General features: G+C 46.0%; 1 protein-coding gene across 2 annotated transcripts in view; it reads left to right on the forward strand.

Moving 5' to 3' along the window:
* Positions 1-14608, forward strand: part of LBP (lipopolysaccharide binding protein) — a 32474-nt gene extending 17866 nt beyond the window's left edge. The window contains exons 7-15 of one of the 2 annotated variants that reach the window (XM_055372580.2): positions 628-719; positions 1229-1405; positions 3461-3520; positions 5687-5854; positions 7443-7510; positions 7984-8026; positions 9762-9825; positions 10628-10704; positions 13403-14608. In XM_055372580.2, coding sequence (XP_055228555.1) covers positions 628-719; positions 1229-1405; positions 3461-3520; positions 5687-5854; positions 7443-7510; positions 7984-8026; positions 9762-9825; positions 10628-10704; positions 13403-13447 — 794 coding nt within the window. In that variant the 3' untranslated portion in view covers positions 13448-14608. Of the gene's footprint in view, positions 1-627; positions 720-1228; positions 1406-3460; positions 3521-5686; positions 5855-6266; positions 6536-7442; positions 7511-7983; positions 8027-9761; positions 9826-10627; positions 10705-13402 lie in introns of those variants that run through there. The other variant, XM_063702066.1, reaches the window with a different exon arrangement.
* The last annotated feature ends 455 nt before the right edge of the window (positions 14609-15063 follow it).

The raw sequence follows: 15063 nt of genomic DNA on the forward strand, positions 1-15063 counted from the left end.
GGTGCTTTGCTGTCCCTTGCTATTGCCAACAGGGCTGCAGGGAGCCATCTACAAGTGGAGTCCCTGGATCCAGGGTGCACACATTAAGCTCGGAGGGGGAGACCCTGATAAATTATCTGAGATATTCTCTGATGCCTTAGCTCCTAAGCCCCTATGCGGTTATTTGCTGACATCACGTTTACCAGAAGTCCAGGTCGGCAACCCAGTACTGAGACTTGGAACATTCATCCATTCAGGGTTTTGGAGGGGAGTGTCTGGGCCCTCTGGACGTGCCATGCCTGACCTTCCTGGTTATTGGCTCAGCATTAAGCTCCAGGTGTGGCTGGAGAGGTGAAGCCTGGACTCATGGGGTGTGTGTGTGTGTGTGTGTGTGTGTGTGTGTGTGTGCGCGCTTGTCTGGAAACTGCTTAGGCCCTAGGCTGAGCATACACCCCCACCACTGTTAACTCATCCAAGGGAATCCATGTAGTCTCTTTCTTGAAGAAGCAATTCTTTGCCTCAGGGCCGGGCTAGTAGGGGGATTCTGAAGAAAGTCACAGGGAATGTGAGTCAGCCAGAGCCCTTGCCCCTCCTCCAGCAGCTGAAAGTGTCATCTGGCCCCTAATTCTGCCCTGTCCTCGTTCACAGTTACAAAAGAGATTGACAGTTTCGCCGGCATTGATTATAGCTTAGTGGAAGACCCTCGGGCAACAGCCCAGATGCTGGAGGTGATGTTTAAGGTGAGGGTCCTGGGGCCGGGCTGTGTGGGTGAGGCTTTCCCTCAGGGTCAGCCATTCTTTGGGCCACCTGTCCCCTCAACTTCAGATCTGTCCTCATCCTCCCAGTGGTTCCCGCTTTGTCAAGGGCCGGGTGATATGGAGTGGCGGGGAGTGTTTCCAGAGCTAGGATTCTCCCACGGCTGTCTTACACCTCTCAAGTCTTAACGCTTCCCTCCTCCTTTTTCCCCTACTTTGCCTTGCCCGTCATGCAGAAAAGGCCAATCAGAGCGGGGCTTAGGGAGTGTAGATGGGCCTAGGGCATATAGAGGGGCTGGCCAGGACGTCCTGTGGGTTAATATAGCAAAGCTTCTGGTGAGCTTTTCATTGAAAGACGTAACACTGCCTTTAATGGTGGAGTTTCAGGCAGTGTTCCAGCCAGCGTCCCTTCATCGGACTGTGTAGGGGAATACCTAGCCCCTGCCCCACGATAGGCTTTGAAAAGTCCAATTGGACCCTATTTCCCTCTCCAGGGTGAAATCTTTCATCGTAACCACCGTTCCCCAGTTACCCTCCTTGCTCCAGTCATGAGCCTTCCTGAGGAACACAACAAAATGGTCTACTTTGCCATCTCGGATTATGTCTTCAACACGGCCAGCCTGGTTTATCATGAGGAAGGATATCTGAACTTCTCCATCACAGATGACATGGTGAGGATGGTGGCAAACAGGTCTCTCAAATGAACACATAACCTACCGCTCCTTCCTTCTTTCCTTTTCACCCCTGTCGACATCAGTCAAATAGTGAGTTGTAGCTAAGAGAAAAATCAACACCGAGAAAAATCAACACCAAGAAAAATATGTTAGCACAATCTCCCTTTTTACTTTGGCAACCAAGAAACTCAAAGCCAAAGTTCTTTCTCCCATGGCTGGGTGTGGTGGCTCACGCCTGTAATCCCAGCACTTTGGGAGCCTGAGGCGGGCGGATCACTTGAGGTCAGGAGCTTGAGACCAGCCTGGCCAACATGGCAAAAACCTGTCTCTACTAAAAATACAAAAATTAGCCGGGTGTGGTGGTGTGTGCCTGTAATCCCAGCTACTTGGGAGGCTGAGGTGGGAGAATCGCTTGAACCCAGGAGGTGGAGGTTGCAGTGAGCCAAGATCGTGCCACTGCACTCCAGTCTGAGCAACAGAGTGAGACCCTGTCTCAAAAAAAAAAAAAAAAAAAAAAAAAAAAAAAAAGCTCTTTCTCCCTTATAACAACTGTGGAAGACTTTGCAGCTTACTTATCTGTGTTTTGCTTTTCTAGACTTGTTTACTAGTCTAGACTTGTTAGTCTAATTCATATTTTCTCTCATCCTGATGATTTCTGGAGGTTTATTAAAAAATATTTTAGTGAATGAGGCCGGGCAAGGTGGCTCATGCCTGTAATCCTCGCACTTTGGGAAGCCAAGGTGGGCGGATCACCTGAGGTCACGAGTTCAAGACCAGCCTGGCCAACATGGCAAAACCTCATCTCTACTAAAAATACAAAAATTAGCTGGGCATGGTGGCACATGCCTGTAGTTCCAGCTACATGGGAGGCTGAGGCAGGAGAATTGCTTGAGCCCAGGAGGCAGAGGTTGCAGTGAGCTGTGATCTCGCTACTTCACTGCAGCCTGGGCAACAGAGTGGGACTGCATCTCAAAAAAAAAAAAAATATATATATATATATATATATATATATATATATGTGTGTGTGTGTGTGTGTGTGAATGAGGCAAGATAATACATGCACTGATAAATGCATATATTTTCAGAGAAAAGGAAATAAAGGCCAAGTGAAAATAAAGCACAATTATAAAGACACTGAGCCCTTAAATTAATTTCTTTAACATCTCAAACCTGTCTGGGAGCTTCCTTGTAGCTAAAGTGAAAAAGATACATGATTTCATGATTCATGGTGAAAAGGAGAGACAGGCTTCCTCACACCCCCAAAACAACTGTTTCCAGTGTGGCTTTGTATAAGGGAGACTGAATTTTATAGTGGCTCTCACCTTTAATGGTTCTCCAGTTTATCTAATATTTCTGGGTTTCAAAAAGTTGTCTCTTGAAGCACTTCATAAAAGTTGAGGCCTCATGAATAATGTCAGGATGGTGGGAGAAACAGTGTGGTTCAGCTCGGACGGTCCAGCTTACCCTGGTATAAGTCAGGGGCCGTCTGGTAGATCGAGGGTCATTTTATCCTTCTGATGGCCTCCTACACCTGCACAGGCCTTTGCTTCTGGCATCGTGTTTGGTTTACCCATCCTACTGCAGCACAGGCCTCTCTTTCAATGGGATGATAATAGCTACGTTTTATGGAGCACTCACCATGTGCTGGGCCTTGTACTAGGATGTTCGTTTAGCCCTCACAGTGACTCGAAGGTGGGGACTATTGTTATCCCCATTTTATGGATAAGGAAGTTGAGGTTCAGGAAGATGGAAGGGCTGGCCTGAGATCACAAAGTCAGGACACAAACCAAAGTCTGTGTGACCGCAAACCTCACCCTCGCAGACCCTCTGAGTGGGACCCACACATCAGCTACCCCCGGGGGAGAGCAGGCAGGATGCTGAAGACCCATGTGCTCTCCTTGGGTGAATGCAGGACAGGCATCTCTCCCTGCCAGGGTAACCCAGGCTGTGGAGAAGCGACAGTCTTGCACATTCCCCTGTCTCCCCAGTCTTCTTTAGAGCTTCAGCTCCAGCGGGAGCACCCTAAAACTTCTTCGTGTCTCTTTGCTGCAGATACCGCCTGACTCTAATATCCGACTGACCACCAAGTCCTTCCGACCCTTCGTCCCACGGGTAAGGAGTCCCTTAGTTCCCCATGAGTGCAGACCGAGCCTACTAGACTCCAGAGGTTTCTCTTGAAAACCTCTGCATCTCTCAGCTTGACCAAGAGTGAGAAGGTCAGGATAAGACTCCCACTGAAGGCTGGGGTGCTGCTCCCTTCAAAGCCTAAATAACAGGGGCCAAGCCCCATATCTTGTGGGACCACAGCTTGTCCAATCTTTTGTTGGTGTTATCTAAGAATCCCAAGGAATGCTGGCATAGTCCATAAAATGTACCCTAATGAACAGCAGCTAACAATTACAGGGGGCTTCCTAGGTGCCAGGCATGTTCTTGGTTCTTTAAAAAATTATTTTTTGGCCAGGCATGGTGGCTCATGCCTGTAATCCCAGCCTTGTGGGTGGCCAAGGTGGGTGGATTGCTTGAGTCCAGGAGTTCAAGACCAGCCTGGGCAACATGACAAAACCCCATCTCTACAAAGAATACAAAAATTAGCCAAGCATAGCGGTACATAGCTGTAGTCCCAGCCACTGGGGAGGCTGAGGTGGGAAGATCACCTGAGGCTGCGAGGTTGAGGCTGCAGTGAGCTGTGATTGCACCACTGCATTCCAGCCTGGGCAACAGAGTGAGACCCTGTCTCAAAAAAAATTATTAAAAATATTAGTTTTTGAATGGGAAATAAATTCTCAAGGTTCAACATTCAAAAGATCTAGAAGGTTATAGAGTGGAAAGTCTCACATCCACTCCTATTCCCTAACCACCCAGTTCCCATCTCAAGTTTGCCAATATTACCAGATTATACATATCTTTCTGATGATATTCTATGTATATATAGGTTCAGTATCTCTTATCTGAAATGCTTGGAAAAGCAACTCTGCCTACCTTCTTAGTGAAGCATTTTACCCTCTCAGCCTTCCAAATGTCTCCCTTCTAGAAGAGGATGTAGGTTTTACATATACATAACCAAAAGGTTCATGGGAGTACTGTTTTTCCACGATTATCCTCCTAAAAAGGAAGAGTCTTGCCCCAAATTAAACTCTGTACCTATCTCTAGTACACAGAAAATTAAGAGCGCTTTTGAAATGGTAGAATCTAGGGCTGGTCGTGGTGGCTCACGCCTATAATCCTAGCACTCTGGGGGGCCAAAGTGGGAGGGTAGCTTGAGGCCAGGAGTTCAAGACCAGCCTGGACAACATAGCAAAACCCTGTCTCTATTTTAGAAAGAAAAGTTAAAAAAAAAAGAAAGAAAGAAAGAAATGTTCTGTGGAATATCATATTAAAAGAGTAATAAGAGAAAATTAAATATTTTTTTTAAAAAAGAAATGGTGGGATCCAGCTGTGTCATATTTCGAAAACACTGGCATCTGACCTCAGCATGCCCAATTAGCAGAATGTGATGAGGGGATGGAGAAACCTCGGGAGAGGTAGGGAGGGAGAAAAAATGGGCCCAACTTTTCTGGAGGACAATTTGGCAATACCTGCCGAAAGTTTTAAAAGCATTGCTGGCCAGGTGCGGTGGCTCACACCTGCAATCCCAGCACTTTGGGAGGCTGAGGCGGGCAGATCACCTGAGGTCAGGAGTTCAAGACCAGCCTGGCCAACATGGTGAAACCCTGTCTCTACTAAAAATACAAAATTAGCCAGGTGTGGTGGTGCACACCTGTAATCCCAGCTACTTGGGAGGCTGCGGAAGGAGAATCGCTTGAACCCCAGAGGCAGAGGTTGCAGTGAGCTGAGATGGCACCATTGCACTCCAGCCTGGGTGACAAGAGCAAAACTCCATCTCAAAAAACAAAACAAAAAAAGAAAGCATTGCTGTCCTTCAGCCAAGCAACTCCACCTCTAGGAATGTTTTCCTGAAAAGAATAGCCAAGGGTGCTCACAGGAGGTGGTCATTATAATGGCAAAACCCTGGAGACAACTTGATGCCCAATAGAGTTTAATCCATCGCAGGACCCATACATAACGAAATACAACACAGCCATGAAATAGATGGTGCAGACTCTGTGTCTGACATGGAGAGATGGCCAGTTTTGCCACTAGGAGAAAAAGGCACAAAGAATTTTGTTGGAAATAAAATCAATTGAAAGCAACTTCCAGCTTTATCTGACTCCCTCAGGCATCTCCTGGCAGACTTGTATATTTTCTTCTCTTGATGTAATCTCCTAATTCTGCTCCCAGTTAGCCAGGCTCTACCCCAACATGAACCTGGAACTCCAGGGATCAGTGCCCTCTGCTCCGCTCCTGAACTTCAGCCCTGGGAATCTGTCTGTGGACCTCTATATGGAGATAGATGCCTTTGTGCTCTTGCCCAGCTCCAGCAAGGAGCCTGTCTTCCGGCTCAGTGTGGTAAGGTTCAGAGCCTTTGCAAATGCTGTTCCCTTTTCCCTACATGCTTTTCCCTTTTCCCCACATGCTTTTCTCCCCACTCACCACCTGGGTAATTCCTCCAGGTCTCAACTTAAATATTACTTCCCGAGAGAGGGCTTTCTTGCTGGCCCTTACCCCAAATCTACCTTACGCCCCTTACCACTTTTTCCTGTAACACCCCCTTATCTTTCTTCTCAGCGTTTACTACAAAGATACTTTGTAGCTGTCTGCAGGTGTATTTGTTTAATGCATGTATCTCTCATTTTGTGAGTCTGGGCTATTGTGGGGAGAAAGGTATACGGGTGTTTGTCTATTTGCTCTGTTTTTTGTCTATATTTGACCTTGGAAGACTACATTTCCCAAGCTTCTTTGTACTTTGATTTCCACCCAGGTCAACCAAAGGGAGGTACTGTCAGGAGAATGATGGCGGGGAGGAAGGATGAAGCCAGAGTACTATTTCCTCTTTCTTTGCCACGGCAGAGGCTCTGGCTGTGACTATGTCTCCTCATGGTGACTTCCATAATTCCACCTCCACTCTTTGTTCCTCTCGTCCTGGGGTGGATACAGCCTCCTGTCTCTGGATAATCTCTGGGTGGCCTCACCAACACTTTACTAGCTTCTCAACAATTCCATCACTTGTATAACCAATTCCCTGTATTAAATTCCCTCTGCGTTAAACATTGAGAGTCAGTTTTCCTTTTTTGATGGACTCTGGCTAATAGGGAAGGGATGTTGGGTCCTTTGGGGGCCTTGCTCCCTGGATGGAGAACTCTGCTCTCTTGTTTCTTGACTTTTGAAATCAACAAGTCAAATCTCTACCAGGGTAATTCTTCCTAGAGGCTATATCTGCAATTTAATGTTGTCGTTATTGTTATCAAAAGTGTCATTATTAATGTATTTTAAATTAAAATATAATTTACTGTCTGGGTGTTGTGGCTCACATCTGTAATCTCAGCACTTTGGGAGGTCAAGGCAGGAGAATCACACAAGGCCAGGAGTTTGAGAGCAGCCTGGGCAACATAGCAAGACTCCATTGCTACAAAAAAGAAAAAACAAATAGCCAGGCCTGGTGGCATGCACCTGTAGTCCTATCTACTCAGGGGGTTGATGTGGGAGGATCGCTTGAGCCCAGGAGAGTGAGGCTGCAGTGAGCCATGACTGCACCACTGCACTCCAGCTGGGCGACAGACAGAGACTCCATCTCTAAAACAATAATAATAATTTATTATTGTTGTTACTAGGGCTGAATCTTGACCCGAGATAACTAGAAATGATCCTTTTTAGAGCTTTCCAAGGGTAGGTACTCTATACCTTCTCTTAGTACTCTGTTCAAAGTTTAACTGCTATCATAAACAACAATTTCAAGTAAAAATGTTCAAGTCCAAGTTCAAATATTGTTTGAGCACCTACAGTGAGCCTTCTGGGAGTCTATGATCTAGTGGGCAAATTTCCTGCTTTAGCGCATTGAGCTGTTTGTTGAGAGGAGACAGTTGGTCCCTTGTCATCATCCTTCCTATACATACAACCTTCATCACTTACACCTGCTTCCTTCTTCTGGCATTTCCAGGCCACTAATGTGTCCGCCATCTTGACCTTCAATACCAGCAAGATCACTGGGTTCCTGAAGCCAGGAAAGTAAGTTGGCCTCCTACCTACATGGGGGTGCCCAGCTGGACTCCATCTGTATGCTGTAGCTGCTTCTCTGTAGCTGGTGGGAGGGGGGGCACCATTTGGAAAGGACACTTACATTTCACCCCAATTGGCCCAATTCTTCTTCCCCACTGGTCCTGCCCCCACAAATCTCAAATTGTTAAAGAATGCGCTAAGACTGTTACTTCTTAATGTATGAATTTTAGACGCCAGCTATATTAACTTCCTGAAATGATAAAGAGTGAGCTTTTTGACACTATCTCATCTGCCCTGTGACAGTCTTCCCGATATCATTGTATCACTGCTTTTAGTTCCTCAGTCATCTTTTCCACTCCTGCTCCCGCCCTACCTTTGGCCCTGTGCCTTCTCAAGCTCATCCTTTCTCGCTTCTGGGGACCCCCGCGTTGCTTAAACTTGCATAAAGCCCACACCTTTTAATCTTCTCTGATTCATTACAGGGTAAAAGTGGAACTGAAAGAATCCAAAGTTGGACTATTCAATGTAAGTTGTTTTTATTGATGACATGATTAGAATGTTAATTAATCTGGGGTGTTTCCTAAGCAATTGCTATGGCACCTATAATAGGAAATACAAAAGGAGAAGAGTTGATTTTTTGCCCTGCAGAAGTGTAAAAGGTCTCGAAGACACAAGACATAGGGCCAAGGAACAGTTATATCCTAATATAAAACAATATATAATTAAGTCATCTACTGAACAGAATTCTCTTAACTGCAAGAGACAGAAAGCCAATTGAAGTCATCTTAAGCAAAGAGGGGAATATAATTGAAAAGCAAAAATAAATGAAAAAATGAAGACCAGAGATTTCAGGCATAGCTGGATCCAGGTGTTCTAATTAGTGCATCAAGAATCTCTCTCCATCTCTCTGTTCTGTTTTCATCTGTGTTAGCTTCACTCTCAGGCAGGCTCTTCCAATTGGTAGCAAGCCCCAGAGTTTCTTACAGTTTCAGTTTTTTAAAAAATTTACACACACACACACAAAATCTCTGTGCTAGCTCTCAGTGGACTAATCTTAGGCCCCCAGTCTTAAGCCAAGCACTGTGGCCAGAACTCAGCCCAGCATGGATCTCATCTACACTCTAGGAGACAGGATTTGCAGTCAGCTACATCCAAAGCACATGGACCAAGACTGGCAAGGAGGGTTGTTCCCTGGGGGAAAATAGACTCCATTATCAAAACAAGAGGGATTGAGTGCTGAGCAGGTAAATCCAAGAAGTGATTTCCACAAGGTAGAAAAAGTGGTGAAGTAGACGGCCCCATATAAAAGGAGGAAAGAGAACGTGAAAATCAGTGTGGGCCAAAGTTATGGAGAAGAGCTTTCTGGAAAGAGGGAAGGAGGAGCTGGGTAGACTTTAATGTGTAGTCGTTGGCTTCTCTTTTACCATTCCATGATGCTGGCCTCCACTGACCACCTCCACCTGTGCCCTGCCTCCCAGACTTTCCTGAAGCACTTATGAAGTGGAAACAAACACAGAAGCGGTGGGGAGAGACGCAGGGACCCTGAGGCTAACTCCTTTCAGAGAATAAAGGGTGGAGTGAATAATGGTGCACTCATATCGTATCTGTGCGTGTTTACTGCAAAGTAAAACATTCAAGTGAGAAGTTTCACAAAAATCCATCCTGTCGGGTTTTCAGAGCATGAAATGTAAAAACAAAAACTATAGACTCAGATACATTTAGATTCAAATCCTGATGCTGCTGCCCAGTTTGTGGTAAGTCCCTTTCATTCTGTAGGCCTCAGTTTCCCGATATGTGGAATAGGGACATTAATATGAACTTTGAGGGGTTGTTGTGAAGATTGAATCAGACATGCACGTAAAGCTCTGAGCTCTCTGCTTGGCATATAGTGGGAGTTAGAAGTTGTGTTTCATGATTTTGGTAGAGAAGCTAATTTGTTTTTATTAAATTTTTTAAATTATGTAGGTAGTTCAGGAAAAACATTCTCACTGTAAATAAAACCGATACTAAAGATAAGGCTAAGGACATGTCAAATGTTGATGTTCTTCCTTTAGAGGAAAGACTGTCGGGTGTGTAACTTTCCAAAATTTTTCTATTCACTTGCATACTAAATGTTCATCTCAAAAGAGTTTTATCTTATAAAATAGTAGCATGATGTAATACTAGTTTGCTTTTTCCAAGCGTTTTGCTATGTTGGCACACACAGAACCACCGTGTGGCCCTGTGGCGATGTAAATGTATCTCTCCTGTTCTCCTCCAGGCAGAGCTGTTGGAAGCGCTCCTCAACTATTACATCCTTAACACCCTCTACCCCAAGTTCAACGGTAAGAATCACTGTGGATTTTTCCAAGTCAAAAGTGAACACTGCTGTCTGGAGGAAAGAGAGTTGGACTTGGAAAACAGGGCTCTCCTGGGGGCTGTATGACCGTGGGCAAGTCACTTCTCTCTGAGCTTAGTGACCTGCCTGTGACATGGGATCGTTGAAGTTGGCCTCATCTCCCTCCAGGGCTCTAATGAGGGTTGGGGGCTGGGACAGCTCTTTGGAGCACGGGAAACCTCCTTATAAGCGGGACAGAGGGACACATGGAAGTGCCCCACATCCTGAAGAGGCAGGTCAAAGACTGAGGACCAAGTTAATATAGAAGGCACAAGGCAGCTGCCTCTGAACTCACATCTCCCAGTCAATTGCCCAACTGCCTAGTCAAAAAAGAAAGCAAAAGACTTAAATCCTGTTTCCATGAAGCTTTGCTTCTTTTGGCTGCAACAGAGAGCAGGACGGGGCAAAGGGCAGGGAGTGGAACGCCCTGTTCTTTATCTTATCATGAATGTGTGCTTCCTCCAGACAGCACCATGCCTGATAGCTTAGGCTCCCAAGTCAGCCTCCCTGGGTTTAAATCCCCTTTCTGACACTTTCTGTGTGACCTAGAACAAGTTACTTGGCCACTCTGTGCCTCAGTTTCCTTATCTGTAAAATGGAAAGAATAATCACACCTACCTCATAGTCTTGGAAATCACTAAATGGGAATATACTGAATATAGAGTTTGCAGAGAACATTTTCGGTAAAAATCTGTCTCTAATTATTATTTATTCACCAATCTCTTTCAATGTTGTGCTTCAAACTCCAGATAAGTTGGCCGAAGGCTTCCCCCTTCCTCTGCTGAAGTGTGTTCAGCTCTACGACCTTGGGCTGCAGATCCATAAGGTCGGTGGGTTCAGGGGGGCTCTGAGGATGTGTGAGGGAGGAGGTGGTTTGCATGCTAGCTTTGGGGCCATGACTCATGGGTGACACCCAGCCCAGCCCTGCAGCTGGGAAAGTCTGGCCAGGGGCAGATCGGGTGCTCCTGGGCCTTGCCATATGCCACAAAGCCATCCACATGTCCTTCAGAAGTGGCACCTCTGCTGGTGCAGGTGGCATTTGACACAGCCCTATGCCACCACCACATCCCATCCCTACCATGAGGGGCGTGAGACAAGCTCAAGACTGGCTCGTTTTGAAAATACTGCAGGCCTGAGCTGAGATTGCGCCACTGCACTCCAGCCTGGGCGACAGAGCCAGACTCCGTCTCAAAAAAAAAAAAAAAAAAGAAAATACTGGAGGCCAGGTGCAGTGGCTCACGCCTGTAATCCCAGCACTTTGGGAGGCTGGGGCGGGCAGATCACGAGGTCAGGAGTTTGAGACCAGCCTGGCCAACATGGTGAAACCCCGTCTCTATTAAAAATACAAAAATTAGCTGGACATGGTGGCCGGTGCCTGTAATCCCAGCTACTCAGGAGGCTGAGGCAGGAGAATTGCTTGAATCCAGGAGGTGAAGGTTGCAGTGAGCCGAGATCACGCCACTGCACTCCAGCCTGGGCAACAGAGCAACACTCCGTCAAAAAAAAAAGAAAAGAAAGAAAATACTGTAAGTCCTAGACATAGCATTAGGTCAGATTCTGAAAGTCATTTGTAAGTTTTAAGCTTTTCTTCTAAATTTTAAGGTTGAAGAACTTTATTATAAATACCTGTTTGGCATGCCTCCCCATTTAAACAAGTACTACAACCATATATATATATATTTTTTTTTTTTTTTTTTTTGAGACAGAGTCTGGCTCTGTCACCCAGGCTGGAGTGCAGTGGTGCGATCTTGGCTTACTGCAACCTCTGCCTCCCAGGTTCAAGAGATTCTTGAGCCTGAGCCTCTGGAGTAGCTGGAACTACAGACTCCCGCCACCACTCCCAGCTAAGTTTTTGTGGGTTTTTTTTTTTGTATTTTTGGTAGAGACAAGGTTTCACAATGCTGGCCAGGCTGGTCTCAAACTCCTGGCCTCAAGTGATATGCTCACCTCAGCCTCCCAAAGTGCTGGGATTACAGGCATGAGCCACCATATACAGCCAACGCTATATATGTTTACAAAAATTATTCATAAACCCATTGCTCCACTACAAGCACAGTTTGAATTTTGATGTACTTCTAGTGCTTTTTGTTTTAAGGGTTTTTTTTTTAAGTTTGTTTGTTTGTTTTGCACGGTTGCATTACTAGTGCTCATACCTGTTTTCTTATTTTCCCTTTTTTTTAAAAACTTAAAAAAAATTTTTTTTTAGGCCAGGAGCAGTGGTTCATGCCTGTAACCCCAGCACTTTGGGAGGCCAAGGCGGGCAGATCACGAGGTCAAAAGTTTGAGACCAGCCTGGCCAACATGGTGAAACCCCATCACTACTAAAAATACAAAAATTAGCTGGGCATGGTGGTGCGCACCTGTAATCCCAGCTACTCAGGAGGCTGAGGCAGGAGAATGGCTTGAACATGGGAGGCAGAGGTTGCAGTGAGCTGAGATCATGCCACTGCACTCCAGCCTGGGCGACAGAGCAAGACTCCATCTCAAAAGAAAAAAAAAATTAACTTAAGGTTCTTTTTAAAGCTTAACTTAAAAACTATTTTAATATCAAGTGAAATAGGGAAAACTATTTTCATTACTCAAACTATTATTCTGACCAAGCATTTTGTGGTCTATCTGTGCTTCCAATTTTCAGGTTATCTTTTGAGGTGAGATGAACTGGGTTGGCAGACTCATTAGCAGGAGGGAGATGCTGCGCTGTGCCTGGTACATTGTTAACATCAGAAAATAATAACCATTAAAGGGAATGAAGGGCAGAGGGGATGATTAGGGACCTAGGAACACTGGCCAACTGTTCTATCTAAAAAACAAATGTCGAAAGCCCTTTTGGGCTCTGAGATACTCAGCACTTAACTGCTCTTGAGCATTTATAAGTAGTCAGATCGTTGTTCAAAGCAAAGATTGAGTGACAGTTCATACCATCGGCCTCAGTTTTCTCCTCTGTAAAATGGGACATAACCCAAATGTCAATGGGCTTTTGTGATGATTTAGAGGGCAAGTATGATAGCTTGTAGCTCAATATTTGACATGTGGAAAGTAATTAGATTTATTATATATTATAATATTCATTAGAATTTTGAGGTCAACTCTGCCCATGTGTCTAACCATCTAAAACAAAGGATGGATCACTGTGGGAAAGAACTGAACTTGGCCTTCGGTTCAGAATTCCTGCCCCTCTGGGTGATGGAAACGTAAGAAGAGCAGGAGAGTATACCCTAGCAGTTCACAATTTTTCATTATTTGCCAAAGAGAGAAAATTTAGGTGACGCAAAGGACACTTAGAGGCCTGCCAGGCAGCAGCAGCTCGGGGAATGACAGATCGATCTCTACCTTGGAGAAGGCAGCTGGGAAGAGCTGTGCTTTACGGAGAGCTTGGGGACTGAGGCACACTCGCAATTTATGCACTGACCTGGATTCTGGCAGAGCTTGTGTTTCGTGAGACGTGGGCTCCCTTTCAATGGCAGGTGCATCTTTTTGGAGTAGAGGATGCTCTTTACCATCCTGTCCTGTCCTGTTTTTCCTAGGACTTCCTGTTCTTGGGTGCCAATGTCCAATACATGAGAGTTTGAGGACAAGAAAGATGAAGCTTGGAGGTCACAGCTGGATCTGCTTGTTGCATTTCCAGCTGTGCAGCACGTCTCAGAGATTCTTGAAGAATGAAGACATTTCTGCTCTCAGCTCCGGGGGTGAGGTGTGCCTGGCCTCTGCCTCCACCCTCCTCCTCTTCACCAGGTGCATGCATGCCCTCTCTGAGTCTGGACTTTGCTTCCCCTCCAGGAGGGACCACCCTCCCCGACTGGCCTGGGATATCTTTACAAGCAGGCACTGTATTTTTTTATTCGCCATCTGATCCCCATGCCTAGCAGAGTGCTGGCACTTAGTAGGTCCTCAATAAATATTTATTAAATGATGAGATGATGGAATCACCTGGTATTCTAGCTGAGCCTCATCACTGCCTGCCCTCTTCTGACCTCAGGGGTCTTTGGATAGTCAGCCACATCTATGGTCTCCAAGGCCCCTTTCTCATCGCCGCTGCTATGGGAGCCTCAATGAGAGAACCAGGGATTCTGTACATCATGTAGCCCTGGATCTGGCACTGGTGCTCCGTCTCTAAGGCCCTTGTCCTGTCTCAGCCAGGGTCTCACTTCAACATCGCTCCCTCCCTCATTTCTTGCCTGCTACAGCCAAGGGAGCCAATGATCTCCCGGAGGAAAAACGCAGCCTCCCGCTGCTTTTCCCTCATTGAAGCAGGTGTAAATTAGGAGGAAATGGATCTGTCTAAGTTTTTGGTCCAACCCCAATAAAAAGCTCATCCAACTGTTGTTTATGAGCCCCAAGCCTGGAGGGAGAGGCCCTGATTTCTAATTACTGAACAATGAGCCTTTGATCAGACTAATAAAGAGTCATTTCCAAGTTATGTAGTTGGGCTCCCAGGGACTGGGAGTCAGAAGACTCGTTTGATAATTTTTTTTATTGTGTTAATGAGCAGATGGATGGAGCTTCAGGCTAGCAGATAATTCACAGGGAATAATCCCATTTACCCTGTGTGTGACAGAGATGTGTTCCAAGATGGGACGATGTGTTGTCGCCCAGCTGGTGGCAGGGTAAGCTGTGGCTTCAAGTCCTCTCTCCTCTCCATTTTTGTTCATTTGTTTACCACCACCATCCATCCCTATGACCGACTGGCAAAGGACACAGGCTTCATCCAGTACTAGCCGTGTGGCCTTGGGAAGGTCACTTTCCCCCTGGGGTCCTCATCTATGAAATGATGATGATGATTATAGTAGTCAATTCCTGGGACTGCTATAATGACTGCATTGGGTAATCCATGTGGAAGGATTTATTTAGCCAAATGGGGATTCCATATTTATTGGCTGGGTGTGCTTACTAAGCACCTCCTATTTGCCAGGCTTTGGGGTCCTCATGGGGAGAAATACATGGAGCACAGGCTCCATTCCTGATCCTGCTTTTAAGAGTGATTCTTAGGTGTGCTGAAAAGAGCCAGTATTGATTCCAGCCTACCTGTTTTGGGTCCGTGGGCAAGGTATCTCCAAGCCTCAGTGTCCTCTCCTGTCAAATGAGGCTGGGAAGAGCTCTTGGCAGGATTATTTTGGAAATTGATGGGTTCAGGTTAAGCTTCCGTGGGTGCCCAGGGAATAACCAGGTGGTGGTCAATGGATGACAC

Source organism: Gorilla gorilla, chromosome 21, assembly GCF_029281585.2.
Source record: "Gorilla gorilla gorilla isolate KB3781 chromosome 21, NHGRI_mGorGor1-v2.1_pri, whole genome shotgun sequence".
Taxonomy (NCBI): Eukaryota; Metazoa; Chordata; class Mammalia; order Primates; family Hominidae; genus Gorilla; species Gorilla gorilla.